Here is a 27,843-nt window from a genome sequence, read left to right as displayed (position 1 = left end):
AAACACATTACATCTGCTTTTTGTTAAAACCCCCATATTAATTACTTATTCCTTTACAGACAAATTCTATTTATACTTTGTGATGAAGCTGCTAAAAAAATAGGCAGCAATTTGCAAAAGCAGAAGAAATCTATATTTATCCTTCATTTAAACTCAGTTCAGTCATTGCTATGATTAATGTATAAGTAAGAGAGGGAATGTAGCTTAGAGAGGGATGTACATGCACTGGTTGCTAAAATGCTTTTCAGTAAATCTAGTAAGATGATAATATTAGTAGCCAAAAAAAGAGCAGGTATATTTATAAACTACTGCGTGAAGAAGAGGTAAATCAATTATAACCATGCACTTAGAATCACAGAAAATTCAGGTATATGTCCCTTTGGCTCATACGTATGTATGCCTGTGTACATTATATACATAGCATATAGATTATATTTATGCATTATATACATAGCATATAGATTATATATGTATGCTGTATACATATAATATACATGGTACAACTCCAAAATAGCAGAAAGTGTAATTTCTGTAGGTCTGATGTTCAGCTACTTAGTTGCTTAGCAACTCCATCACCGTCCAGGAGAGGGCAGTCATATACGTCCGCAGGGTTTATAAGCGGTTTATAAACTCGGAGCGTACGTCGAGAAACTTGTCATCTAAAAAATATGAACATTTATTTCTGTTTTCATGGCCTTGCCGATTGCAGTGCTGCTTTCAAACTGAAACATGACCCTGAACTTTTGGAACCAGTCGTCTGGGGTCAAAAATACTCTCCCTAATGCTACAGTCAATGTTCCACAGTCATCCTGAACAAAGCCTCATTAAGCAGGCAACAGATATTAAAGCACTGTATAAAGTTCAATATAAATACCGTAGAGCAGGTGGCCAGTGGGTAGCTCCCCTAAGCATTGCTTCTTCAGGAAGTCTTGTGGTTGTGAAAAAAGGGCTGTGTTGCACCTTCCCTACAGCCCAAGCATCCCAGCAGCAAGTCAGTAGTAGTCGATACAGCAGCTACATCACTGGGAATCATCTGAAAGGTGCTATTAGTCTCTTTTGTTATGCTAATTCCAGGTAGAAGTCAACACAGATATTAATTGCAAACCTGTTCAGTCGAAGTGCTTTGAGCCAAGCAGGCATCATAATACAGCTGAGAAGCTTTGTGTTTTATTTTAATTAACTCAACAAGAAAGGCAATCAAAATGAAATGTTTTCAGTTGTGTTCTCTAGTGCTAATCAGCAGCTCATTATCTTTAATCACACCAGCATCGCTGTTCTTTTCCAGCACCATGATAGTGGGATGAGCAGGAGTGCATGGCATGTTCACTGCAGGTGGGGTGAGTGCAGCAAGGAGGGGGTGGGAAGGGAGAGAAACCCAGTACCCACATGGAGAGAGCTGAGCCTTGTCACCAGATCTGCAGGCACCATCACTGGCACCCTCCAGATGAGCAGATTCTGCTGTTGTCCTGCCATTTCAGCAGCCTGTGCTGCAGCGGTGTTGGGCTGATGAACATGCTCCAGAAGGTCGCGTGGGGCTGGCTGTGCTGCCACCGGGAAGGTGGGTCCTGGCCCTCCCTCTCCTACTTCATACTCACAAGGCTTTGGTGACTTTGTGGGTGATGTTGCACTCACAGAGATCTTCAGATCCTAATGCATGATTGCAAAATGGTAACTCACCTTCCCAAAGGCCCACCAAGGCAAAAGGACCTGGTTTGGCTGTCTCCTTTCCAGCTCCCTCCAGGCCTGCAGCGTGCAGCATGCTTCAGGGTATGAGCACCTCCGATCTGCCCAAAAGCAGACCTGCTGCCTAAATCACACAATGGTGCCAGCCTGGGGGGTGATGGCAGTGCCGGGGCCTCTCAAGGCTCTATCCCCATCCAAGGGGCTTCTTTCCCTCTGTGCACTATGCAAGTGACCTCCTTGCCTCTCCAGCTCGCAAGACCAGTGTCCCTGGGCTGGCCAGAGCCAGCATCCACTTACCTATAAAAATGTGAGACTTTGAATTCCTAAGATAATATTTATAGCTTGCAACTGCCTCCAGTTCATTGTTTTCCTGCATCTTCCTTCCTTACTGGCATGAGGTGGTTAACCAGGACAATCACAGCTCTGTTAGTTCTTGCAACTTTTGGGTACCAAACCCAAATGACCTTTTCTATCTTGACATCACAGGTTTCTGTTGTCTTGCTTCTGTGTCCTCTTAAGCCTCCATGTCCAATATTGATATGTCTGTCTCCTTTATGTGTTCTCACTGATACAATGTGTGCCACCTCACCACAGAGTTGTATTAGTGCCCATGTTTTGGGAGTCATTTTGGAAACATGGAGTATCTGTATGAATCTTGGTATTTCAAGGTCTGATAGTTTCCCTCATTCTTGTGTATTGCCAGTCTTCCAACATTTAATACTGGTAAATTCAATGACGCATAAAAGTCATAAAAGCACTAATTCTAGAGCTGTAGATAAGCATGATGCAGTATTTTGCAGTAGTATATAGCCAGAAAAATGTAGGTAGTGGATAACAAGCTCTAGATAAATTATCCAAAAGAATGAAACCCTTGTTTGGAAGATCCAAAAGCCATATTAAACCCAGATGCAATCTAGAAATGAAGCCAGACAAAATAGATTGAATTTCCAGAGCCATCCCACCTCTGAGATTTTATGTATCTGGATCACTGATAAGAAGAGCTAGCAGTGTGAGCTATTGCCAGATTCCAGATGAAATAATTCAGTATAGAGAAAATGCAGATGATCAGCAGGGCAAACCTTAAAGCTGGAGCACCAAACACAAAATTCTATTTTTGGGTATTAAAATTGCTCAGGGGAATGTGCAATGGCTATAACCAAGCTGTAAGTATTACATACTACTGGGTATTGGCCTGGTACCCTGAGAACTGATGGCAAAGCTCCCACTGACTTCAGTGCTGCCGAAGCAGGCGCTGCACAGCTGCCCAGCCCCTGGACAAACAGGAGCAGAGCCTGTGCAGTCTGCGCTGAACCTGGAAATGGTCCCCGCCAGGATGGCATCTGTCCCTGTGGTGGGCTGCTGGAAAATGCTGCAGCGTGGCATCTCCCCTCCATCAGAGAAACCGGGCTCAGCAGCCTCAGCTTTTGCATGCTACAAAGCCCAAGGAAGGAGCAAAACCTAAAATCTTTCCTGCTCATAGCCTAAGAAACACCATAACTTGGTGTCTGAAAGCCTTTGGGATCCTATGGTTCATACCACCTCAGCTCCTCCTGGAGTTAATGTCTGTGCATCTCCGTGCTGCTGCAAGCAGCATTTGCTGATTTGCTCTGTGATGGATTCAGTACACATTGTATGCATGTGTTACATTGGGCAGATCTTGCAAAAAGGTTACCACTTTTTTTTTTACTTCCCTTTTTCTCCTCCCCCCTTTCCCAACTCCCCCTTGCCTTGGTTTTGGCTGAGATAGGGTTAATTTTCTTCCTAGTAGCTGGTACAATGCTGTAGTATGAGAATAATGTTGATAACACACTGATGTTTTAGTTATTGCTAATTAGTGCTTACTCTAAACCAAGGACTGTTCAAGTTTCCTGTGCTCTGCTAGTGAGGAGGTGCACAAGGAGCTGGGAGGGGACACCACCAGGACAGCTGACCCACGCTAGCCAAAGGGATATTCCATACCATAAAATGTCATGCTTGGTATGTAAACTGGGTGTGGTGGTGGCTTTGGCCGGGAGGGGCCAATTGCTGCTCAAGGACTGGCTGGTCAGCAGAAAGTGAGGAATAGTATTGTGCATCACTTTTTTCTCTTGCATTGTATTTTGCTCTCTGTTTGTTTTTTCCTTTTTCATTACTATTCCCGCCCCCCCCCCCCCCCCCCCCCCCCCGGCCCCTTGATTTCAGTTATTAAATTGTTCTTATCTCAACTCACAGGTTTTGCCATTTTCCAGTTCTCCTCCCCATCCCCCTGCCTGGAAGGAGAGTGAGCGAGCGGATGTGTGGTACTTAGTTGCTGGCTGAAATAAACCACAACATCCATTTGAATTGGTTAGAAAAAATACAACTTAGCCAACACTTAGTAAGTAAATAAACCCAGATGCTTTATTGTTCCTCATATTTTCAGAGAGCCTCTGTAACCTGTTCAGAAAGATGAAGGTAGATGAGCACCATCACTATGAAAAGGTTGGAGGTTAAAGACCACCAGAAATCTTGATCGGGGATGACAAGGGCTGGAGAGCTAATAACTAGCCACATGTGTTAGAGCACCAGCCACAACGAGAACACCTGTGTTTGGATGTGTGTGATGTATTTCAGGCTTCCTGGCTGGACTGTTAGATGCCATGTAATGCTGTGGGTCAAGTTCACTCCTGGCATAAGTTCAGTGAAATCAAATCATCTGCCTTTGGGTTACTGGTGCTACATCAGGGACTAATTTGGCCCATGGTGTTTAATTTCGATCGTATTCAGTTTGAATTAGCATTGGTTATTCCACACAGTGGGCAGGCTTTACAAACAGGAGTTTTCTCTTCCCCTCCTGCTGTGTGTGTCCCTGTGCATCTTCTTCCATCTTTGAAAAATTATTCTCTTTAGTCCTACTGTATCTGAAGGAAGTCTTCATCAATGGAGAGAAAAATGTGTATTAGTCCCACATCTACTCACTTCTCCGCTAAGGAGCAGGGCAAAGCTGAGGAGTTTTGCCAGGGGAAATGGTAGCAGCGAGCACTGTTGATGTAGATAGAAGTAAAAAGTCTGCCCTGAGGACAGCTTGTCAAATGAAGCCTCCTGTGCCATTAATTACAGTTCCAAGGTGCAGATGAAATATGTATGCGATAGGTTTGCTTTTTAATGTATTGTTTGAGAGATTTTTTAAAGAGACAGCATCAAGCCAAGTCTTCAGCTCATATATAGCAGGCTTTATTTTCTTATTGCTCATAGACTCTTGTCATTTCATTCCCAGAACACGGACAGTAGCTCTGGTTACATCTCCAAAGGCTGACTTCTTCCTGGGGAACCTACAGGAAAGGCTGTAAGACTGACAGACTGTCTGTGACCACATCCACTCTCAGATCAGTATTTAGAATTGTGAGCAATCCCAGAGTTATTTTAGTTCTTAGGGAATCAGAATTTAAATGGAACTCCGTACAAAATAAAAAAGCATGATGTGAAGAATTATAATTCAGCTCTAGTTGTTATGCTTTTGATATGAAATACAAAAATACTAAGACCTTTAATGAAAACATAACATGTATGTACTTATTCTAGGAGTACACCAAGATCTTGGCCAGGGCATGAGCTCCAGTGACAGGCTCAGTGTAAACAAGCAGTATAAACCAGCTCCTGCCCCAGACAGGTTACAAGGGGAAACTTTGCTATCTACAGAGGGAAACTGAGGCAGGGAGAAATTTAATCTTTGATTAGTGTCACAGAGGCGATCCCTGGCAGAGCCAGGAACTAAACTTAGCCTGCTGAGTCCTGGCGGCAGCAGCCCTTTCCCCAGGACAGGCTGCATTCCTCCCCTGAATACCACAGAGCAATAAATAGCAGCAAGTGGGGGAAATGGAAAGGAGAGTGGGGGAGAGCTGGGGGCTCTCCACTGAGGTTGCTGGTGACCTGGAGGAACAGTGAAATGGCCAAGGAGGAGGATTTGCAGCTGGGAAAGCTATGCCTCCTGCCTCTCAGCAGTGTGGGTGGGTAGGCAGTGGAGGCAGGAAGGTCAGGGAGGAAGGTGAAGGTGATGAAAGCGACTTCCAGAAACAGAGAGACGTGTGTTCAGCTTCCTCCTGAAAGGGCTGAGCCCTACTGGGATGGTGGGAGGTGAAGCGCAGCCCTGCTGGGAGCCGGTGGGCAGCGGGCCCTGGCCAGGCTGCCTGCCCAAACAGGGACAGCCCCTGCGCCCCTGCAGTGCTAGCAAACACTGGCTTGCTGTAATTTTTGTCCTCCCTGTTTTTCCAGTTGCAGCGACACCCGTTTCCCACCAGGTTATCTATAGCATCCCCACCACATCGCAGCAGTCTCTCACCACTTTTCAGGCAGCCCTCACTGCGGTGCTGCCTGACACTCCAGCCTCCCCTTTCAGATCCCCACCTTCCTCCTGCGATCCCATATCCCTGTCCGAGCCACTGGCAGGGGTGGAGGTGGCAGGCGAGGGCCAGCTTCGGGGCTCTGTGTGTGCCGCATGTCTGGCCTGGCCACACACTGACTGTGGTTCACAGTGCCAGCACACCTCTAGCCAGGCAGCCTTAAACTACCCCAATCTCTTTGCTTTAACAGAGTCCCAGATGTTTTCTGGAAACTGCAGGAACTTCGATGCCTTTCGGACCTTGTCCTTGCTTGGAACTGGCTGGTGGGTGGAGGATTTATTACCAAAGGGACTGTGCAAATCTTGTTTCTTGGGGAAACAGTGATGAAAAGGAACATTAAATTGGCAAGAAAGCACCGGGCCATACTCTACCTGTAGGTGGGTGGGTGGGATTCTCAGTTACTTCAGTGCCAGAGGCGTGTGCCTTTCCCAGGACTTAACTTTAATCCAAGGAGCCTCACAGAAGAAGAGGAAAGGGAGACCTTAGTAAGGGAGGGCTGGTGGCGAAGGTGCGGCTGGCCAGGCTGTGCCCACGGGGAAGAGCAGGGAAGGGAGCCATAACCTTTTAAAAATGAGCCGCCAGATTTCTGAATGCATGTGTGCTGAAAGAAAAAGCATGCTTTGCTTTCTCTCCCTCCCCTTCCCCCACTGAAATACTCTGCTCGAAGGAAAACGCTTCTCTCCAAATGGAAATACGATTGCCACATTGCCCTTTGCAAAAGAAACAACTTGACATTTGACCATACGTGGAATTTCCTTAGTTGTGGGCTCTGCTGTGAGACAGATTTCTCTCAGGCTTCTGCAGCTTTCTAAATTAAAAGAAAAAAAAGTCAATGGTGGTTTAATTTTCAGCTCTGCAGCCTTTGGGCTGATCTAGTCTATTCCGTGCAAGTTTAACATCTCAGCATTAAGAAGGTTTTGTAACGTTTAAGTATAATTTTGTGGCAAATGTAACTAGCTATACACTGATACTCCAAAGAATGCCGGGACCCCCGAGCAGTCCACGTTAGGTGCTGCAGTGGTGGCCTGGGGATGGCACTTCAGCACATCTGACTCTGCTGTGCACAACATAACGATGATTTTATGTTGCAGGCCCTCTTAGCTAGCTGTATTCCAGGGTTTCAAAGGCAAGCGTTCACCTGCTACTACCAATTGCTGTCATTTCTGTGGATTAATGAAGTGTTAGGTGAGGAATGGATCCAGGATATGGCAGGAATACTGGCTTGGGTTTGTGCCAAAGGGGAGTAAAGGCACAACGTGGACAAGGCATCCCTGAGAACTGCAAGAGGCAGCCTTGGGGGATGCCGAGAGGCAACAGCAACCCTGCCTCTGCCCTGAGATGGGAGCTCCTGCGTTTGTGTAACTGCATGTGAAAACACTGGGATTCCCTTAAGTACTCCACTCCAGTAGGGGTACGATGCTTGTATGCAAAAATGGAGAAATTCAGTCCCCAGATTAGCCCTGGATGAGAACTGGAGAGTAAGGAGGAAGCAGCTTCATGCATCAAATTAGGAAATTGCAAGGAAGCTTGTCCCTACAATTTTAACACATAAAAGGTTTGATCTGTGCTTCCTGAATGTCTCCAGCTCCCAGAGCAGGCTGGGACATTGTCTCGTACATTGAAAGAAGCACTTGCTTCTTGAGTATCTCGAGAATGGTTGTAGGATACTTTTGTCGCAGAAGTGACTGCAGCTTACCAGAGTGGCCCCAGCCAGGTGGACACCAAGCAAGCCACTAAGTTGCCCCAGATCTGTGGCAAAGCAGGCAGCTGCTGCCAGCCTGGTGAGTATATAAAAGGGTCTCCTGTATCAGCTGCATGACTTTAGTACACTGAGACAGGGGGTTCGGTCAAGTCGAAGGATGTCACATACTTCTAGCAGTCCTGCAGCAGTTGTTCCTAACCAAAACCCCAAGAGATAACTGCCAGGCACACGGCACACCATCGGCCTGCCATGCAAAAAGACTTTTCCATTCATGAATCATTTAATAAGAAAGAAAAATAAATATTCTCACCTTTTTCATGAGCATTGAATGCAAACACAGACTTTTTTTATCTTTTTCCTTTTTTTGGATAAAAATAAGCAAATTAGCTTTATCGAGACTTTGCTGTTGGCAAGCAGCTCTCCAATTTGACAGCTTGATGTATTGCCCTTTGTCTGCTGTAGAGCTGGGACCAGGCTTCTCTTCCACCGTGCCATGGCCTCACAGGGTGACCCTAGGAAAGTCACTTTGCCCCCTTCCAGGATTTCCTCCTCTCCATGGTGGTGGTGGGAAATTGGATCCCCGCTGAGGGTCTGAGAGCCTGTCACCCTGCGCTGCCTGGCTCAGCACTGAGGTGCTGTGGTCCCCACCATGCATCTTACCCTGGAGCTGAGAGCCTAACCACACCAAGGCAGTCTTGAATTTCTCCTTGAGGCAGCTGGAGGTGCGTGTAGTGAAAAACATCAATACCGGAGAACCTAAAACAAGTCCAATCCTGTTTTCTATGAAAACTGCTTGGAAACACTACTTCTGTGCTACTGAAGCAGCCACAAGCGAGCTTTCCTTTTGCCCCAGCAACATGTGTCACCCCCAATGTAACTTACAGAGGTCACTTACAGGGTAATAGTCTGTTTTACTTACTGTTCCCAAGGAGTCCTGTCCTCTTCGCAGAAATTGCCGACGAGGTCACCACTTCCGTTAATTGTGACTGTGTTTATTGTAAGGCGGAGGCAGCTTCAAATGACTAAGAATGAAAATTCCTCTCAGATCGGTCCGGCTGTCAAACACTGGAGACAAATATTTGCAAACAGGTGAATAAAAGTGGGTTGTAAAGAGCACCACATCACAAACTTCATAGATACCCTAATGGATAATTTCCCTCACTGTTCAGCTCTGATTCCATCAGCTATTCCTTAATTAATTCTGGCTTCTAGCATGGCAGACCTTCACTTAGTGTTGTGGAGATTGCAGTTGCTTTGGTAGAGATCAGCTGGAGAGATGATCAACTGGAAGATTATCAGATCTCTCCGGTGCTCTCTTTCTGCTGCTGATCATTCCCAAAAGCATAGTTTGCCCCTGTTCCAAGTTTGGGATGAAACCCCGATCTTTTGGTTACCTGTTGTGGCTAACCTTGTCCAGAGACAGTTTTAAGGACTTATTTTCAGCTTGGTGAAAACATCTTGCTATGCTTGACATAGTACCAAGCAGGGTGAAAGTCTCGGAGATAAAAATAGAAATGAGATGTCATTTATTTGAAGGTAGGGCTGTGTTTGGTTGTTGTAAATATTCTGCATTGGTAATGTGCTGTCTGGGGCCGGTTTCAATGAAGACTGAAGGTGGGTGAAGGAGTGGTCTCTCTCTGACCTGCAGTGGAAGGAGGACGCTTTCACTCCCTCAAAACACATTTCAGTGTTCCCAGGATGAGCCAATAATTCAGAGTGTCTGACACCTCACCTTCCCTTAGCACCAAACCGATATCCTTGATCATGGACGGCTGCAACTAGTCCCCAGGGCATTGATAGTACATGACGAATGCTGTGGCTTTTGCCTTCTGAAAGGATGATACCTCCATAATTCCTCTTGGGATTTTTCCAGCTCTGAAGCCTTTGTCAGCTAACCTGGGATATACAAGCTGTCTAGGGAAGTTATTGATTCCTCCCATCTCCACCTCCCTGCCCAGTTAGGCTGATTTATAGGAATTTTGGTAGGAATCACTAAAAAACTGGCAGAACTCATTAATTTGTGAATCTTTTAAAGACTTCCCTCATTTCAGAGACCATCTGTTTGCCTGAGTGTTATTTCTGAAGCTGCCAAATCAGGTTTGCTAGACTCTCACCTTCTTCTCAAACCCACCACTTGACACCGTAATATTTATATTCAGGGCTCGACACCTTTTTCTACCAGATCCATGAAGAGCAGATGCAGCAACGTGCTGCTGTGCAAAACTCAATCTTAATCCCACTGATATAAACAGCAATAATTCCATTAAAACCAGGAGCAGCAAGATCAGATTGAATCATATAATTTTTCTTGGCTATTTATGTCCACCGGGACACTATTCAGTAACACCTGGAACGTTTGCAGAGGGAACTCCCATTAACACTAATTGCAGCTGTGCATGAAAATCTACCATGTATCGATGGGAAAACAGCTTCAGCTTTGGTCCCCTGTGCTGGGCGACTCCCGCAGACTTTGCCAGCAAAGAGCCACTTGCATTTATCAGCAGATGCCGAAAGCTGGGCTCACGCTGTCATGCTCACCTTCTCTCCATCCTTGTGTAAATGCGTTTCACTTGAGCGCTACGGCAGGCTCATTTTGGTACCTGATGTGTCAGGAAACATTGCCAGCCACAACTGTGACGGCTCAGAAGCCAATTTTGTCTTTTGGATGTAGTTTTTCTATTTCCTCACATAATTTCAATGGCCTTTCATAACTCCTCCCCAGAGAATGCAACCGCTTATAAATTAGATGAGACTAAAATACCACTGAGATTCAGACTATCCACTCATTTCTTCTTTAAGATAAATCCTCTTCCAAGTCTTTGATCTGCTTATTTTATTTACTGTATATCTGTACATTTGCATAAAATGTTTTCTTTGTGAGCCAGCAATTATCATTGCTAAGGTTCACGTTTCTTGGAGATAGCTAGGATTTCTCCCCCATTTTCTCATTGAATGTGCAAAATTATTTTCCCTGCCATTGGATTGGCGTCACCTGACATAGTTAATCTTCTAATCTTCTCTCTGGGGTGACATCAGAGGAGATGATGGAGATGTTTCCTTTCTTGAATACAAAGCTCAGATTCATTTGTGACTAGTAAAATTTTGTTAATAACATAAAAAAAAGTACAGATTAATGCAAAATGATGATATACCTAGTTATTCTGGGGGGCTGCTATTACTTTTGTATTTGCTGTTTCCTAGAGGACTGTTGTAGCTGTCAGCTGTATCTTGCCTTTTTTCACTCGCTTTCCCTTCACTGGATGCACCCGCATGAGATTCTGTCGATGCATCGGCTTCGCTTGTGACTGCATTATTACACTCCCTGCCCATCAAGTTGAAATGCAAACAGACTGTGTCAGAAAACAATAATGAAATAAAATCCCAATTATTGGAACTTGCTGGGCACTTCTAGCCTGAGCCTCATTCCTTTCCTCAGGGCAGTCTTCTGCTGATCACCGTGCAGAGGTTCAGGCCTGTCTGACTAGCAGCTCTGGAGTCCATTTCTCTGCCGCGTATGCACGTGGCACAGCACCACACAGAGCCTGGATTTGGCCCACTGGTCCCACAGGTACAGCTGGAACCACACCAAGGCCCCACCAGTGGCTTGGCAGACATGGGGCTGGTAGCAGGGCCAGCTGTGGTGACCAGCATGGTCCCCTCCTGCTGCTCTGCACTTTACCTGGGTGCATTTCAAAAGCCATGGTTCACGTCACCCCTTGCACTAGAGAACAGAAATCTCGTGTTCTCCCCACCAGCCACAGGGCTTTCCAAGGGGGAAACCCAGTCTTTGCTAACAAATTCCTAACCATGACTCCCAAGGAAAACAGCACTAGGAGCGAAAGACTCAAAGCACATATTGGATTTATTCAGCTCGTTCGCCTGTGCTGGCAGGAACGTTTAGCTTGTCTGAGAGTGGGTTCTGCTCCGGAACTGTCCCAGTGCCTGGGGACCGTCCCTGCCTGTGGGACTGCATTTTGGGCTCGTCAGTGCTCTGAGACAAGGTCACCCACATCCTGATCCCAACCTGCTTATATCAGCCTGCAGTTTCTCTCCTCATCCTGTCCCTCCCCTCCCCCTGCCCAGGCTTTGAATCCTCCCATATCCAACAGGCAGAAATCTCTTCACATGGCAGGAGAAAACCCAAGGGAATTTGCATAAATTAGAAGGGAGAAGCACATTTCAGCCATTCTCTATTTAAACTGCGTGGAAATCATGCTGATGGAAGATATAAATGCCTGCTGAAGCAGGCAGTAAGGCACTTGCTTCAATCTCATGGAAAATTGCAGATTTAATAATCAGATCTGACTTGGTTAGCTAAAGAAATTGTTCTTAATACTTGTGATTTCTCTCTGCCGGGGGAGAGAAAGGCAGAGGGAAGGAGAACAATTTGTCTGTACTCCTACAGTAGTGATGAGCTTAGCAAAGCCCTTCCACCAGTAATGTTAGCAGGCGGCCAGAGTCTGGCAGTGCCTGAGATCCCACAGTGAGAAGTGCAGCTCCCTGCTTTTCCTATGAGGTTTGAACGAGACTGGCTCCATCCGTGGCTGAGTGAGAGGACAGTCAGCAATAGCACTGGTCCAGCTGGGAGCTTTTGGGTGGATCTGGCTCTTTGCATGGTCAGATAGCTAAGCCTGACAGGCTGTGGGGAAAATCATGACCTCCCATGGTATTCAAAATCTTAAAGACCAGGTTTTCCAAGGCATTTAGGCACTTACATCAGTAGCATAACAGGATATGTAAACATCTTAGGTTAGAACCTAAGCCTGCTGCATGTCTTAGGTAGGTGACAAACAGTATCTGGGCGCTAGGGTGACTGTGTACTTGTCCTGTTGTAGGTGCCCTGCACCCAGGTTTCCCCACATATGTCCTTTTTCCCCAGGCACAGCAGCTCAGTCTCAGGTTCTTGGCATCTCAAAAGGCCTTTGCACAGTCCAGGCTGCGGGTTACCTGCAGGATTTGTGGCATAAACAGCAATTGAGACATTTGTATTTCTTGCTGGAAAGCTCCAGAGAGGGGCATGGCCACTCTAGCAAGTGCTTCAGTATTTCAAGATGCATCAGGGTGATGCAACTGCCTTCCACAACAGACCAAATTAGTCCAGGCAAACCTTTAGGAAATACTCCAGTGACCCCCTTCCATATATTACATTTACTATTTTGGGTAGTAGTATGAAGCAGAAAGATTCATGACTCTTTCTCAGTGTGTGTTGGGGGATAAGCATCCTTCAGATTCTTTGGAAAGCCCAAGTGAGAGCAGTTATTGACAGATATTTAGCACATTTCCTATATTAGTTTAATACCTCCTAAAATAATATGTATTTTACTTCTCACCTTTTATTGTTTAGTTCAGTTTCTGGCTTTTATATTTTTTTGCCATGACAGACACCAGGCTTATTCATAAATTCCCCAAACTTTCTCCTTTCAGACTTAAATTTTCCAGGCTTGGCCATTCTCCAGGAGCAAGCATGGCTCTTTTCAGACTGAGAAACAGGGGGAGTTAAAAGAAATGCTTAGTTTTACTCAAAAAAAAAAGTCTTATAACCTCTCAAAACCCAGCATTATAACTAAAGTTTCCAGGGATCAAAGCTAATTTTTTAATTGGAGTCCTCCTCATCAAAGGAAAGTGTTTGTGAGTATCACTGTGAGAATTAGGTCTGATATATTCAACTTTTGACCTCGTGGATAACTTCATGCTTTAGTGTTGCACTGAAGAGCTCTCCCAAGGCCAAATCCTAATAACGGCTCTGGCAGACAAGCTCTTGCCCACTTTGCTGTAATAGCTTAAGATGTATTTGTCCTCCCCCTTCAGTTTTGTCTGCCAGCTTCTCTGCCCCTCTTCCAGAAGATGTTGACCCCCTGTAGCAGGCTTGGCCAAAGACATGTAACAGAGGCGACTGAGGCATAGGTTTTGTTAAATTGCTCTTGAAGACGAGTTAGAGCTAAGCCATGAGTCTGTGATCTGGCATGCCTTCGCTGCAGGCACTTGTCCAGCTCTGCTGGAGGGCTCTGACCTTCACTGGAGGAGCACCAGCACACAGCTGTGAGAGGTAACTTCAAAATCAGCTGCAGCTGTTTGCTCCATGAATACAGGAATGGCGAGCCCTTGATCCTGCAAATACTTACGCATGTGTTTAACTTTGTAGCCCTGAGTAGTTCCAGGAACTTCAGTGGGGGCTTGAAGTTAAATTGGCACATAAATGCTTGCAGAACTGGGAGACTGAGTTTGCACAGGGTCGAGCTAAGGAAGCTTTGATTCACACACATTGGAGCAATATGTTTCTGCAGTGAAACTGCACTGGAAGAAAAGTCCTCCGGTCTGATTTAGGCCTTCTTCCCTTCCCAGATGTGTACTGAGACTGAGACAGACTGGACATCTCCAAATCTCCCCGTCTTCCAGAATAGCCACAGACCACTCCTTGGATTTGTGGGTGGCAGCAGGATGGAGAGGCTAAGCACGATGCCTTGCACTTCTTGTACAGCACCTTGGCAAAAAGCCTGAGGCTCTAATTCTCCTCAGAGCTGCCACCCAGGTGAGCCTTACACCCCTGAATATCCCTGTTGCACCGATCTTCATGCTGGCAAACACCAGTGGCTGTGGGACACCCCAGCCCCGCTTGCCTGACTCCACGCAGGCAGCCTGAGGGATGATTTTGGGAAAGTGTAACTGTCTACATTTGCAGCTATTTCAGCTGCTTAGTCACTGGCCTGTCATCCTGAATTGAATCCTGGCTAGCTATGCTGCTGAGTAACCAGCAGACTATTAAAAGGCTTCTCTTCAGAGGGAAAGCAGGTAGGGCCAGCAGTGTCAGCTTAGGGGTGCTTAGACTGAAGCATTGAAGTAAAACCAACCCAGATTTTTCAGAGGTGCTGAGCACATGGAGCTCCTAGTATACTTCATATAAAATAAGCCCTTTTTCCTTCAAGGCATTTTGAAGAAAGGTGTCCCCTGGGGCTCTGATGGCTCATTTCCCCCAGGGGCTGTGTCTGGCCACAGGGAAGCACTTCCCAGAGCCCCCCATCAGAGCTCCCCTTGCCTCCCTCTCCTCCCAGCCCTCATACGGGCTCTGGGTCTGAAAGCCCAACGTTTGTGAAGGGCTCAGACACTAAAGATCTGTGTCAGGTTAAGTTCAGACTGTCCCAGATTGTTCCTGGGAGAAAAAGTGGCAGCAAACTACCCTCTGGGTGCTGAGGGCACCCACCAGGTCCTGCACATCCCCGCCAAGCCCACCACGGCTCTAACGCCACCAGAGCCTTTGCTTGCACTTCATTAAGGTGCCTAATGAACAGACCGGTGCTCAGGGGTACTCTTTACTGACTGGACCAGTCTGGAAATCTCATTGCAAGCAAATCCCACATAAACATTCCCAAGGATTAAAAAAATAGTTTGCAGAAGCAGCCACAAAATGCTTCACTAAGGCAGCATTAAAGTGTCATATTTTAAGCAAGCAAAAGTCATGAAGTTACAGAGAAAGCTGCACTCACAATAATACTATATACCATGAAGCAGCCTTTAGCAACAGCATCACAAAAACTATTTCTTGGGTAGTACATTATAAGCAGAAGATAATTTTCTTCCTCCTTCCCTCTTAAACAGATACACCCTGGCTCCTGCCCCCTCTCCAGTAGTATTTCTGCTCAGACCCTTATTTAACCTGCAGACAGAGAAGATACAGAGCAAGATGCCAGAGCATATCCCCCAGCCCACCACCTCCCCACTGCAGCCCCCCCGGGCAGCAGGAGTGCCCCAGCAGTGTGGCTCCCACCACCAACCCCACTGCACAGCAATTAGCCCAGTTCTCCAGCGCAGATTTGCGGCTTAGCTCTTAAAAGCCGTTTCATAAATATTCGATGGCCTTTCCGACAGGGTAATGTGCCTCTGTGACATTAAAGAGGAAACTCTGCAAAGGGGAGGGATGACAACAAATTTATCCACCAATAGCACACTCTTTTGGCACAAAAGCACATTCTTATCTTTACATCCCATAATGAGAAGGCAGGGACGGGACGGTTGCTACAGCTCTCTGGGTGGGTAGATGTACAGTGTAAGAGAAGGGTAGCTGTAAATTTTTAGATATTATTTTCCCCCCGCCTTTGCAAGCAGAAGGACCCACGCGTGCGGTCCTGCTGTGGTTTTCCTAAGCCCCCGGTGAGGAGGACTTCTTGCACGATGTCAGACTGCGAGGGACTGCCTGTGGGTAAGCGCCAGTTTTATATTTACCCCGGTGTCCTGTCGACTAGTTCACATTCTCAGATTGCAAAGTCACACGCGAAGCTGCTTGCTTTTGAAGGGAGTCAGAGCCGCAGCAGGGAGAGGAGAAACTCCCTGCAACCACTGCAGATCCTGGTGCAGTCCCTTAAGAGTTCATGGTGGAGGGCTGGAGTGGGTGGTAACGCCTGGTTTTTCTCTAAAGGCACAGGGGCTGGAAAGGAGGAAGGGTTTAGTAATTCAGCCAGATGGTCTGAAGTGCCTGTGTCCGGAGAGATGATGGTATCGATGTACATAGTCTCGAGCTCCCGAAGGAGAGTTTCTGGGGATGGGTCCTGCCGCACCAAGCGCGCTGTGTACGTGTCCTGTTCATGCCTTGATAAACCTTCCCGGATGGTAATGGACGCAGCAAGGGGCAGATAAATGTAATTTGAAGGGTTTATTTGCTGAAAGGAAATAGAAATGTACCTTATTTTCAAAATAAGTGCCTTACATGTTTTGCCTATATCTGGGAAGGAGTCCTTTACTAGCACTGATGGCTGTATATGTCAAACTTCACTGAGCAGGAGGACACATGAGCAAGAAGCATGTTTCTCAGCTGGTTGTTGGTTTTTTTTAACTTCTAGAGGAATTGTAAACACTCACTATACTGCACAAAAGGAAACTTGTCAAAATGCTAGAGTGACTCTGTGCCAAGGCATTTTGCTAATAAAGAGATGGACCATTGAAAACATCTTTTTTTTTTTTTCTTTTTTCCTTTAACTGTGGCAAGCATTTCTCTTTTCTCATATGTGTATATATACATATATACATACACATACTGTGCAGCACTCCTATTTCACTGGCCTGTGAAGGCTGTGTGTCAGAGATGAGGATGTGGGCTAAAAAGTGAGGCTGGGGAAGAAGGCTGCTGCAGTGGTTTTTTTTCCCTTGTCTCTCTGCTTTCCTTTTACAAAAACAATCTCATGTCCACAAATGCACACTCAAAACCAGAGTGGAAAACTGTAAATTATGTATATGGTGCAGAGCGAACTGCACCAGGCGCAATTCCCTGTGCTGTTGCTATCGTTGTCTAAAGAGAGGAGAGATGAAGATGAGTATTTCTCGCTTCCCTTCTCAAAGGGCTGATCTGTTAACCAGCAAAGCTTCCCTTCTTCAGGCTTTGATTTTAAGGGCCTGACTTCAGTTTGCTTGTTAAGCACTCTGAGTTGGGGGTTGGGTATTTCAGGGTGACAGTGACAGTATTTAGCTGGCATCTGGTATTAATGATGAAACTGATATTGTGCATGCATGGCATGTTGTGTGCATAAGTTACTGACACCTCAATTACCTTTGCTGCTGAGAGGACTAAGTAAGTTTCCTCCAGAAAAGCGTTTACAGATGCATGATTTGAGGGAACGAAGCAGTTTGTTATGGGTGGGAATGAAAAGTTTAGGTAAAGTGATGTTTAGATGTGGACGTGGATCGGAAATGTGCCAGCATACACAGGGGAAAGGTTCATTTCTCTCTGTTCCCCCAATAATCCTCCCATGTCCCCCAGCTGGAGCTGACCCTGCCTCCAGCCCAGCGGGACTCACCCTGCCTCCTGCCGCCCTGCCCCGCACCGAGCACTGACACGGACGGCCAGTCAAGCCAAGTGGTTGTCTGCTGCACAGACCTTGCATAATTTTCTGGTTCATGTATGTACAGAAGTGTGTGTGCATATATGTGTATATAAATATACACAAAACCAGCACTGGGCATAGAAATGGTAGCTCCCCTGTGCATTTATTAAGCAATTTTAGTGAACCAGTGGCTGATAGCTTGCTTTTCATGTTAAGGTATTTTGAAATCACATCATGCTCTTTGTGGTTATTGCTCTTATACTATCTAGTTCAGAGTTTAAAACTTTAGCAGTAAAAACTCCATAAAAAGAGATGCAAAAAATCAGCATTAAGCTTTCTAAAAATAATCATTAGTGCCTGCTAGTGCAGAAATACCACTTTGCTGAATCCAATGAGCGCAGTAAGGCTGGTGGTGTACTTTTAAAATCTTTGGGTTTGAATGCAGCCGGATAATATAGCTGCAAAAAGTTGTTGCAGTGACAGATATCATCAGCACCACAATGAGGCTAGAATCCAGAGCCCTGCTGTACAGATGTAGACAGGCGTTTGTGTATACACATGCACACAGCTATAAAGAAATTTAGCCAAAGCACAATATTAGTGGCAAGTGTATGTATTGCTTCACCAACCTTTTCGCAAAGTGTATGCCTCCTGAACAACCTGGAGAACTGCCGTTTGCAGTTGCAGTAAATTAATGCCAGAATTTTCAGACTACTTTCAGCCTACACAAAAATGTAGCAAGAACAGCTGCGGAATTGTTCCCTGGGATAAGCAACTCAGAAGGAACTTCTGAATACAACCTTTGAATTAAATAACTGGATATGAATGGGTCAATATACCAATAATTTTTCAACAAGAAGCTTTATTCAGTAAGAGTATCCTACTTCTAAGCTGGAAATTGTTATGCAGTTTTTCAGGATGAAAGTACTGGGTGTTTTTAAATCTCTGATTTATGTTTAATTCCAGCATGGCTGCACCCTTTTGCTGATGTGGAAGGGAAAATTAAACATGTGATACAAACAAAGTTTTATTTTGTTGTTTGAATGTAGCACAAAAGACAAAAGGATCCTAGATGTCAGACTGCAGATTAAATGCAAGCAAGTGTACAGTCATTTTGGACTGAATTCATACCAAAAAAGGCACTTGAAAGTGTCACTATCAAAATGATCTACTAGTGAACAGAATTCTAAAATTTACACTGTTAATTTCCCATTGTAACATGGGGAGATAAAGAAGAAAGATCAGTCACTTCAGGACAAATGCATTCCTATTTCTTTCTGGTTAGCAATTATTGACATACTGATGCTATCCATTAGTGCCAGCTGCATAGATTTCCTGTCATTCCTACATGCAGATAAAGGAAAAGTACATCAATTATTTAAGTGCTTCCTCTTGTGTGTATTATTTTTCTCTTGTAAGGAGACATAATTCAGTCTCTGTACAACTGAACAGCTTTTCACGCACCCAGCATTTTGATTAGGACTGTAGGAGTCATGGTGGTTCTGGTTCTTAACACAATCCTTTTGACTTCAGCAAACCCTCTGAAGTCATGCAAAGGTTCCTAAAGTGCCTCTTTCCTTATTGTCTTGTTTCTTGTTTCAGCCACAGACTAACTTTGAAAGGCATGGGTAACTTTTTTGTGGATAACATCAGTGCTGTGATAATACAAGGTATTCGGCTGTAATAGGTGAAGATCATATTGTTGAAGAAGGAGTAGCTAGCTATTCAGACACTGGCAGTCTCATGTGTACATACTTTCCCTGCTATTCACTACAACAGGGCGAAGAAGGGAAGAAACAGAATTGATGTAGCTTGTTCTGCAGCAGGTGGCATGCGAATCTAACCCAATTTCCTTAAAATTCCTCTCAAACTTTTATTGGCCTCATTTCAATAGAGGAGGAAACAAGACCTTTCATCTGAAGTATATTCCTGCCTGTTTAGCTAAGTACTTCCTTTCAAAGCTAAAATTACACATTTCAAACATGCTTTTAAGACAGGCTGGACCCAATTTGTTAAAATTGGTGTGTTCAGAATCAGGATATCCCAGAAGCCTGCAGGAATTTAGACTTCCTGAAATTCAACACATGCTCTGCACGGTCACGGGGAGTCCATCTGGCTCAGCCAGAGAGGCTGCTAGTGGGCGAGACCTCTGTCTTCCATGCTGGGCTGTCCCTAGACAGCCACTGGGAATAAAATATGGCATAAACATATTTTTGTAACAAAAAAATCATTAGAAATGACTCAGCACATGCATGAGCAGTACTCCTGTCAAATAAAATTGCCCTACTTTCAAGTACTCAGAATAGGATTATGCTTTAAATTAATCTTTCATCAGATTTGGTAAAAATTGTCCAGCTTTTTGCAGATAAAACTGTTCCCCTTAGGGCTGGAGTACTGATTCTACTTTGCAGTCTAGACCTTAGGTAAACGGTCTTGACTCAGAAACTAATGTCATGTGAGTGGTCCCACTGAGCACTAACTACTGTTTGCAGGGTGAGACCCTAAGTAAAAGCATCACACTGAAAACACTTGCAGAACTGCTGTGCAGGCTGCGTTTAGTGCTTGGGGGTAAGCAGGGGAGTCTAAATGCTTCCCCAGTCTATCAACCCAGCTACCTGCTGCAGGTTAGAAAGGTAATGGCACATCTCAAGCATTTCAAGAGAGCAGTCTGCAGGATGAATGGTAGCTTGTGACCCCACTAAAACCCCCAGCACACTGGCTTGCAGGCTTGAAGCCCCCCAGGAGCATCCCCCAAGGGGAAGGTGAGGACAGGGTTCTGGGGCTCCCATGCCTGCAGAGCTAGCTTTGCACAGCGAGGCATGAGCAATCTTGCAGTCAGTACACTTATAAACAAAAAAAAACATATAAAGCTTTCAGCTTTGGGAAAGGATGGGGTGAAACCTGAATGAAGAGTGACTGTGAATGACTACCACCGAATCACTGTCGTTGAAGCTGTGCAGCCTTGCTCAGGTCACAGAAGTTAGGTGCCACAGAGGATTGCCTGAAGTCTGTCTAGGGATTTCAGCTCAAGGTATAGGAGTTCAGTCTTGCTCTTGGCTAACTTGCTGCATGCCAAGTCATTTAAAGATGCTCTGCAGTGGCAATGGACATGACTGAGCCAAACATCTGAAAGAGGGAAGGTAAAAATGTCTGATGGTCACTATAAATCTTCAAGAAAGAAGCATTTCCAAATGCCAGCATTTACCCCATTTAGAATCATAGAATCACAGAATTATTTAGGTTAGAAAAGAATTTAAGATCAAGTCCAACCTTTAACTTAGCATTGCCAAGCCCACCACTAAACCATTTCCCGAAGCACCACATCTACACATCTTTTAAATGCCTCCAGGGATGGTGACTGAACCACTTCCCTGGGCAGCCTGTGCCAGTGCTTGGTAAGCCTTCTGGTGAAGAAATTTTTCCTAATAGTGGGTTATGCTCTTGCTTCAGCTACTGATTGATCCTGGCTCACTGGGGAACATTTCATCTCTGCATGTGACTTTCCATTGGAGAGCATCCTATCCATGAGGCAGTTTCATCTGGTTTGGCTGAAATCCCAGGGGATTTCCTATGGCCTGCATGCTCCCCCCTCTTTTCCCAAGAGCTCTCTGCCATGCTCACTAGACCCAGCAGCCTGTCCTCCATCAGCTTGGGTGTGGGGAAAGTCCTGTTCCAGGGAGAGACGGAGAGGAAATCCCACAGGATCCTGCTCTCTGCCTCCAGGCTCTCTGGCTGCTCCAGTTTTGGATAGAATCATAGAATCGTTTAGGTTGGAAAAGACCTTTAGGATCATCAAGTCCAACTGTAAAACTAACACTGCCAAGTCCACTAATGTCCCTAAGCACCACATCTACACATCTTCCAAATACCTCCAGGGGTGGTGATTCCACCACCTCCCTGGGCAGCCTGTGCCAGTGCTGGACAACCCTTTCACTGAAGAAATTTTTCCTAATACCTGATCTAAACCTGCCCTGGCACAACTTGGGTCCATTTCCTCTTGTCCTACCACTTGTTATTAGGGAGAAGAGACTGACCCCCACCTGCCTACAGCCTCCTGTCAGGCAGTTGTAGAGAGCGATAAGGTCCCCCCTGAGCCTCCTCCTCTCCAGGCTAAACAACCCCAGTTCCCTCAGCTGCTCCTCATAAAACCTGTGCTCCAGACCCTCCACCGGCTTCATTGCCCTTCCCTGGACACGCTCCAGCACCTCTATGTTCCTCTTGTAGTGAGGGGCCCAAAACTGAACCTGGGGTTTGAGATGCAGCATCACCAGTGCCAAGTGCATGGGGATGATTATCATCATAGTATTTGAAGAAAATATTTTGCAAAGTGATGAGAACCTGGAACACTATTATTTAACAGGGTTTGTAACTGATGAACATGACACAGAAACTCCTATTTTCATGTATGTACCCCCTGGCAAACTAATTTCCTTTTACATTTGGAAAGTCAAGTCAGAAGATAAACATTAAGACTTAGAACCAGTCACAAATTTTCCACTAGAGAGTTCTTCCATCACAAAATGCAGAGGTCACCAAATCAAAACACAACATTCTGTCAACATCAACTTCAATATATTAATAATTTTAAAAACTACATTTTGAAAACTGAAATTGAATGGGAAGTAAGGCAAGAATTCTTGGAATGTTTGGGTAAAATAAACCCAAATATAATATCTGAGTTCCTTGGCCCAGTTTGATGCAAATGAAACTGAATTCCCATAATTTTCTTGGCAGCTGGGAATTCTCCTGCTGACTCGCTCTGCAGCTCCACCTGGAGATGCTGTGGCTCCCAGGTCTGCCTGATCAGTGCCTCAAACAGCCGAGGCTGTGCATTGAGGGGGCAAACACCCATGAGAACAAAGAAAGCATTACTTTTTAAAGGTTTTGAACAGGTTTTGGAACATGAGGATCAGGCAAATATGCAAAGTAAAATGAGTGGCTCTAGTGTCCCAGGAACTTATGCTTTGCAAGAAACCTCCTAGGAGCAGGTTTATGGTGACAAGCAAGCCCCACTAAGACACAGGGTTGGGACCCTGCCAGAGGCACACCTGGAAAACCCTCTCTGCCCATGAGGCATTTCAAGACAGCCCCACGATCCAAAATATTAAGCCAACAGTCCTTAAAGAGTTAAAATCACTTGAGTTAAATGTTCCTGCTTCACAGGCTGGTGAGGGCTGAGCCTTGGTGAAAGGGCTCCCTGCTGAGGAGGCACTGCCAGGTTCAAACATGGATTTCAAAGCCCTGAGGCTGCAGTGGCCCAGCCTTCCACCTTCTCAGATCTTTTGTTGGGGAAAAAAGTGCTTTTCCATCTGGGAGAAATCTGAGGCCTCCCAAACCCACACAGCAGTAGCTTCAGTGCTGGGAAAAGTGGAGAGTCGGAGGGCTCAGAGCAACTCCCCATTTGCACTTGCGTAAAAGGCCACAGATGGCAAAGCTGCTTCTTTGTCATCAAAAGCAAAGAGGGAAGGAGCTGCTTTCTGTCACAGCCAGGCTTGTTCTCAACAAGGGTTTAGCCCAGCTCAGCCAAACGTAGCATACCTGTACAGAGCTGTGTAGTACAAGCCCCATCCGCTAGTCATAAAATTATTTCTTCAAACTAGGTTCAAATTTTGCAACCTCTGGAATTAGGGAAAAAGACTAACTCTGCTGCCGACTCCCTTTTTCTCACCCGACGTTTTGCTTAGGAGTAAGCACAGCCCTAGGAACCCCAGCCCTGCCCTGCTTGGCAGCCCGGGTGGCCAGGATGAGCAGTTTGGGTGGGCCAGGCTCGGAGACTGTGAGTGGTGTCCCCCCCCCCCCCCCCCCCGTGACAGTCAGAGGTTTGCTGCAGACAGTGTGGCAGCAGTGGCACATGAGTGTCCTGTTCCTGGGTCTTGGCAGTAGTTAGGTGGGAGCTGACTGTGTTCCAGGAGTGTCCTGAGCAAAGGCGCAGGGTTAGGCTGCATCTTGAGCATCTGCATTTGAAGCATAGCGGGTGAAGTGTCCCTCTGTGGACTAGGCTAAATGTTTGGCTGGCAGGCAGGGGCTGTGCCTGCTCGCTGTGTTTCTACAGCACAATGTATGTGTGCTAAGTGCTACTGGGGCTCCAAGTGGCAGGTATTTGAGTGAGCAGAGACATTAACGCCCATTTTCAGAAGCTGGAGTTTGCAAAAATGTACTGAAATCATATCTAGGAGTAAGAGAGGATTTATTTTCTTTTTTTCCTTTCTCTCTTTTTTTTTTTCTTTTCTTTTTTTTCTTTTTTTTTTTTTTTTTTTTTTTGAGGGGCAATGCTGAAGGAGAAGAGCTCCTTCAGGCAGGCAGAGACAGCTGAAGTCAACATGAAAGGTTGCAGCTGGGATGCTGGCTGAGGATCTAGTTAAGGAAATACAGAAGATGTTACATAGCTCCCAGGTGCTCCTCTTCCCCACCCCCATTACTGACAGGAGGATTTTGCTTATCTGTAGAAAAAGCTGGAAGCTGTAGCTGTAGGGTCTGTGAGCAAGAGCACTTGGACAGGCTCTACGGCGCATTTCTGAACAGTGTCATTCCATGATGTTTACAGTAACATAAGGCATGCAAAAAACAAGTGATGTGTTTTTCCTCCTCCTCTCCTCCATGCCTCATAACATCTGCAGCATTTCCAACATAGTCTGTGTTAAGCCATTGGCATTTAGAAGCCATAATTGCATTTAATATTTGCTCCTTGCTATCTGGAGCCCTGTCTTTCTACAGACCCGTTTTACAGGCAGTAATTTAGAGGGTGGTGCACCCTTCCCTTATTTTGCCATTCAGACTCCAAACTACATGTCCAGTTTGCCCTACCACCAACCTGGTGAGTGCCCAGTCTCTCATCCCCGTATTCAGTGGGTTCTCTGTCCCTGTCATTTCTTTCTTTACTGTCTATGATCAGCTCCCTCACCACACACTAGTGGTTTCCACAGTTAAATTTGTAGCATTTTTGATTCCCTTTGATTTCAAACCTCCTCTAAAAACTCATCTAAAAGACTGGCAAGGTCCCCCAAATGCTTTCCTCCTTTCAGGAAAGAAACTCTGGGGCAGAGGAGTGGGGTCCTGACAGATGCCAAGCGCTGGGCATGGACCTGTTGATAGTGCCCAGGATCAGTTCCCCGAAGGAGACCTGGGTTTCACAGAGCAGCTGAAGTCACCATTGAGTCAGTGGGGGATGTGGGAACTGGTCAGAGCTGCTCTCTGTTTCTGCATGTGAGCTGTCAATCACAGAAACTGCTTTTGGAGGAAAAGCCTGCCTCTGAAAGCAAGCCTCAGATGACTCCAAACTTTTGTGGCTCAGTAAATTGGCTGTGGCCCTTGAGGAGTCACAACAAATCCCAAGAAGATTTAGGAAAGTATAATGTTGTCTCCATCACAGGTAACAGGAACATTTCAGAGAAGTGCCAATGGCTCGGTCATCTCAGACAGCTCCTCCCCACCGCTCCAGCAGGAACCCCCCAGCTGCCCATCACCGCTCTCGGCACCCATTTGCATGGCTTATGTTTCCATCGCTTGAGTGCTCCTTGGGAGAGCAAAGGCTTTCATCCACACCACCTAGTGTGAGGGCATGAAATGAAGAGTTTGGAGAGATGTTTGAAAGGTTTAGGTCCACAATCCCTTCATAAATCCACAGGCCAATCTTGGCACTTCATGCGGTTTTCACCTATTTTGCAGGTAAACATACTTGCTTGCTGCCTACACAGCACACGTGCACACATATCCTTTGTGATGTGCTCTTTGTGGAGCTGCAGGATATACCATGGCTTTGCCAGTCCCCCTTAATCATACAGTGCACCCAGAACACTTCCCAGGAACCAATAAAACGACTGTGAAAATGGTAATATCCTTGCTGCTGCAACCAGCAGTGTGAGAGGAGCCCCAGGGCTGTGGGCTGAGGCATATTTGTGTGCATGGCCACCCTCCCAGTCCCCTCGGATGGGCATGGTCATTCCTGCTTTGCTCCAGAAGCTCTGATGAGAGAATGACCCTGCACTTCAGCAGCTCCCTGTGTTGTAAAACCGTGTTGAACCCCAGCAGGCAGCCAGTTACCTGGGCAAAGGGTCTCCAGCCTGAAGCTGGGGTTGGGTGAAAACTGCTGTAGCTAGACAAATTGCCTGAAGATGCCTTGCTGATGCAACGGAGAAGTAAAAGCACGCAATGTCTGAACACCTAAATATTTTCCACAGATACTCAAAAATCTGAAAAAGTGGCAGCAAGCTGAGGGGCCCTGATTGTACTTGATTGTATCACAGGGATTAAGAAGGACCTAACTTCAGGTTAAATTTATAATTTGTGCATTTCCTCCTCTCTGGGGGAAGGAAGAGCTTTAGAAGCCTGATCTAGACCCCTTGGAGTCAAGAGGAGCCTTTCCATTCACTCCAATGAATTTGGATCAGGACTCTTAAAATCTCAGAAATACTTTTAGCCACCTGATCCATAGGTACAGACTGTGGCTGTGTCGGCTCAGTTCTTCTCAAGACAGCCTGAGCCCTGTGCAGTGCAGCTGGTGAGCTTTGCTGGGTGACACCTCACCAGCAAGCGCTCTCGTGGTGCGTGGGAAGCACTGTCCATCAGTCATACTTCATCCCAGCATGATTGCTCACAGAAATATGTTTATATTTGTACCTAATTAAAACTCAGTGAATGTTTTGTATTTCCCCTACTGAATCACTGCTAGATATGACTTAGCACTAAGTCACAGCCACATGTTGGTGTTACTCAGAGTTTATATGAGAGGGACTGAGGCTCATCAAGATTAAGCCAAAACCAATTCCTAGTGATGAGGGTGTCTCATCGCAGATGCTGAGGAGCTCTCCTTTCAGAGCACACAGCACCATATTGCATATATTCAAACTTCATTGACAGCTCTGAGTGTTGGGCATGTCTGTAAATCAGATCCATGGTCTCTGGTCCAGAATGAGGACATGAGGAATGTGCCATCAGTGACCATTTGTGAAAATCTTGGGTTTCACAGTTGCTCGTGGAGCAGCAATTCTCCCTTCGAGAACTGCTCTGAAGCTGAGGCACAGACACAATCCAGTTCCCAGCATCCAGATTTTCAAGTTGACTTAGCCTGAAATTGTGCTTGTTCTTCCTGGAATTGCATTCTTTACCATGTTCAACATTTCCAGCAGGTGAAGCTGTGATGTTATAAACAGCTTATTGGAAACACATATGTCATAAAATACAAAATACTCTGACACCTCATAACTAGATCTTTAGCAATAAGCATACTTGTTATAATAATTAGATACTTTACCAGTTGTTTGGAGGTACTCTACAGTGTCGATAGCCTTGCACACAAACACCTCTGATACAGGCAGCTTGGTCCTGGGACACTAAATATATCATTTCCTACAGCTCTTCTACCCCAAATGAGAGACTCCCAGGTTCACTCTGTAGCTACAACAGCCAGCTGGCCTTCTCACACCCATCTGACTCAGGCATGAGATTGCAATCCATTTGTGCTGCAGGCATATGGGCTGCACGTGGAAAGGATTTTGAGAAGGAAACTATTCTTTCCTGCATCTACCATAAATTCCAAATAGTATATTCAGGCATAACTGTTCAAAAACAGACAGTGCATTGATGCAATGCAAGCAGTTTCTCTGGGAAATTTCACCTAAACTGTTTGATTTGTCTTAGTGCTGCCAGCTCTTTGATGTTTATCATGAGCCTCATAAGATTCGTTTTAATTTTTTTTCTAAAGCCAGGTTTCTTGGGTCATGAGTTTTTGGTGGTTGTCAAGATGTCTATGCGTGATCTGTTTTCACCCAGTCAGCAACATATGGGGAGTCTTATGCCATTGGAGACTGAGGATTTTTTTCCAAAGACATTTTGGTCAGGTATTTAAACATCTAAGATATAGGGAGAAGCATCATGTGGGAAAGTGCAAGAGAACATGCAGTGTCTGGAACAGATATGGCAGGCTGAGGCACACAGTGTTCACATGTGTAGGCTGGAGAATAATATTTCTTTAACAAAAGCTGTATTTTTAAACATCAACCACATTTTTGTGTGTTTTCATTTTGAGTCATTGAATGAGAAAATTGGAAAACTCCAGGGAAAGCATTCAATCTGCTCACAGTTTTTAACAGGAGGAGTGTTTGTTTTCTCAGCAAACTCCTCTCCTGCAACTATTTGGTTTCTTCAGATCTTTGGGGAGCCTCCCTGCACATAAAGTAGCTGAAGAGTCTTTTTGCTGTCCTTTACCTACTCCCTGCCCGTCGCACTGCCTACTCTGATGTCCTGTAAAGCAAGGGGAGTAAGAAGACAGCTCTTCACTCTTCTCCCACTACAC

The 27,843-nt window shown here is 45.6% G+C and overlaps 1 protein-coding gene across 3 annotated transcripts in view; it reads left to right on the top strand.

Moving 5' to 3' along the window:
• The first annotated feature begins 15,721 nt into the window (after window positions 1-15,721).
• EML1 (EMAP like 1) overlaps window positions 15,722-27,843 on the top strand; it is a 130,456-nt gene continuing 118,334 nt past the window's right edge. For 2 of the 3 annotated variants that reach the window (XM_055716735.1, XM_055716734.1), the window contains exon 1: window positions 15,723-15,937. In XM_055716735.1, the coding sequence (XP_055572710.1) occupies window positions 15,910-15,937 (28 nt within the window). In that variant the 5' untranslated portion in view covers window positions 15,723-15,909. Of the gene's footprint in view, window positions 15,938-27,843 lie in introns of all 3 variants that reach the window. The other variant, XM_055716729.1, reaches the window with a different exon arrangement.

Source organism: Falco cherrug, chromosome 7 (genome assembly GCF_023634085.1).
Source record: "Falco cherrug isolate bFalChe1 chromosome 7, bFalChe1.pri, whole genome shotgun sequence".
NCBI lineage: Eukaryota > Metazoa > Chordata > Aves > Falconiformes > Falconidae > Falco > Falco cherrug.
Note: the sequence above shows the minus strand (reverse complement) of the source record. Positions and strands in the feature narration are given on the sequence as shown.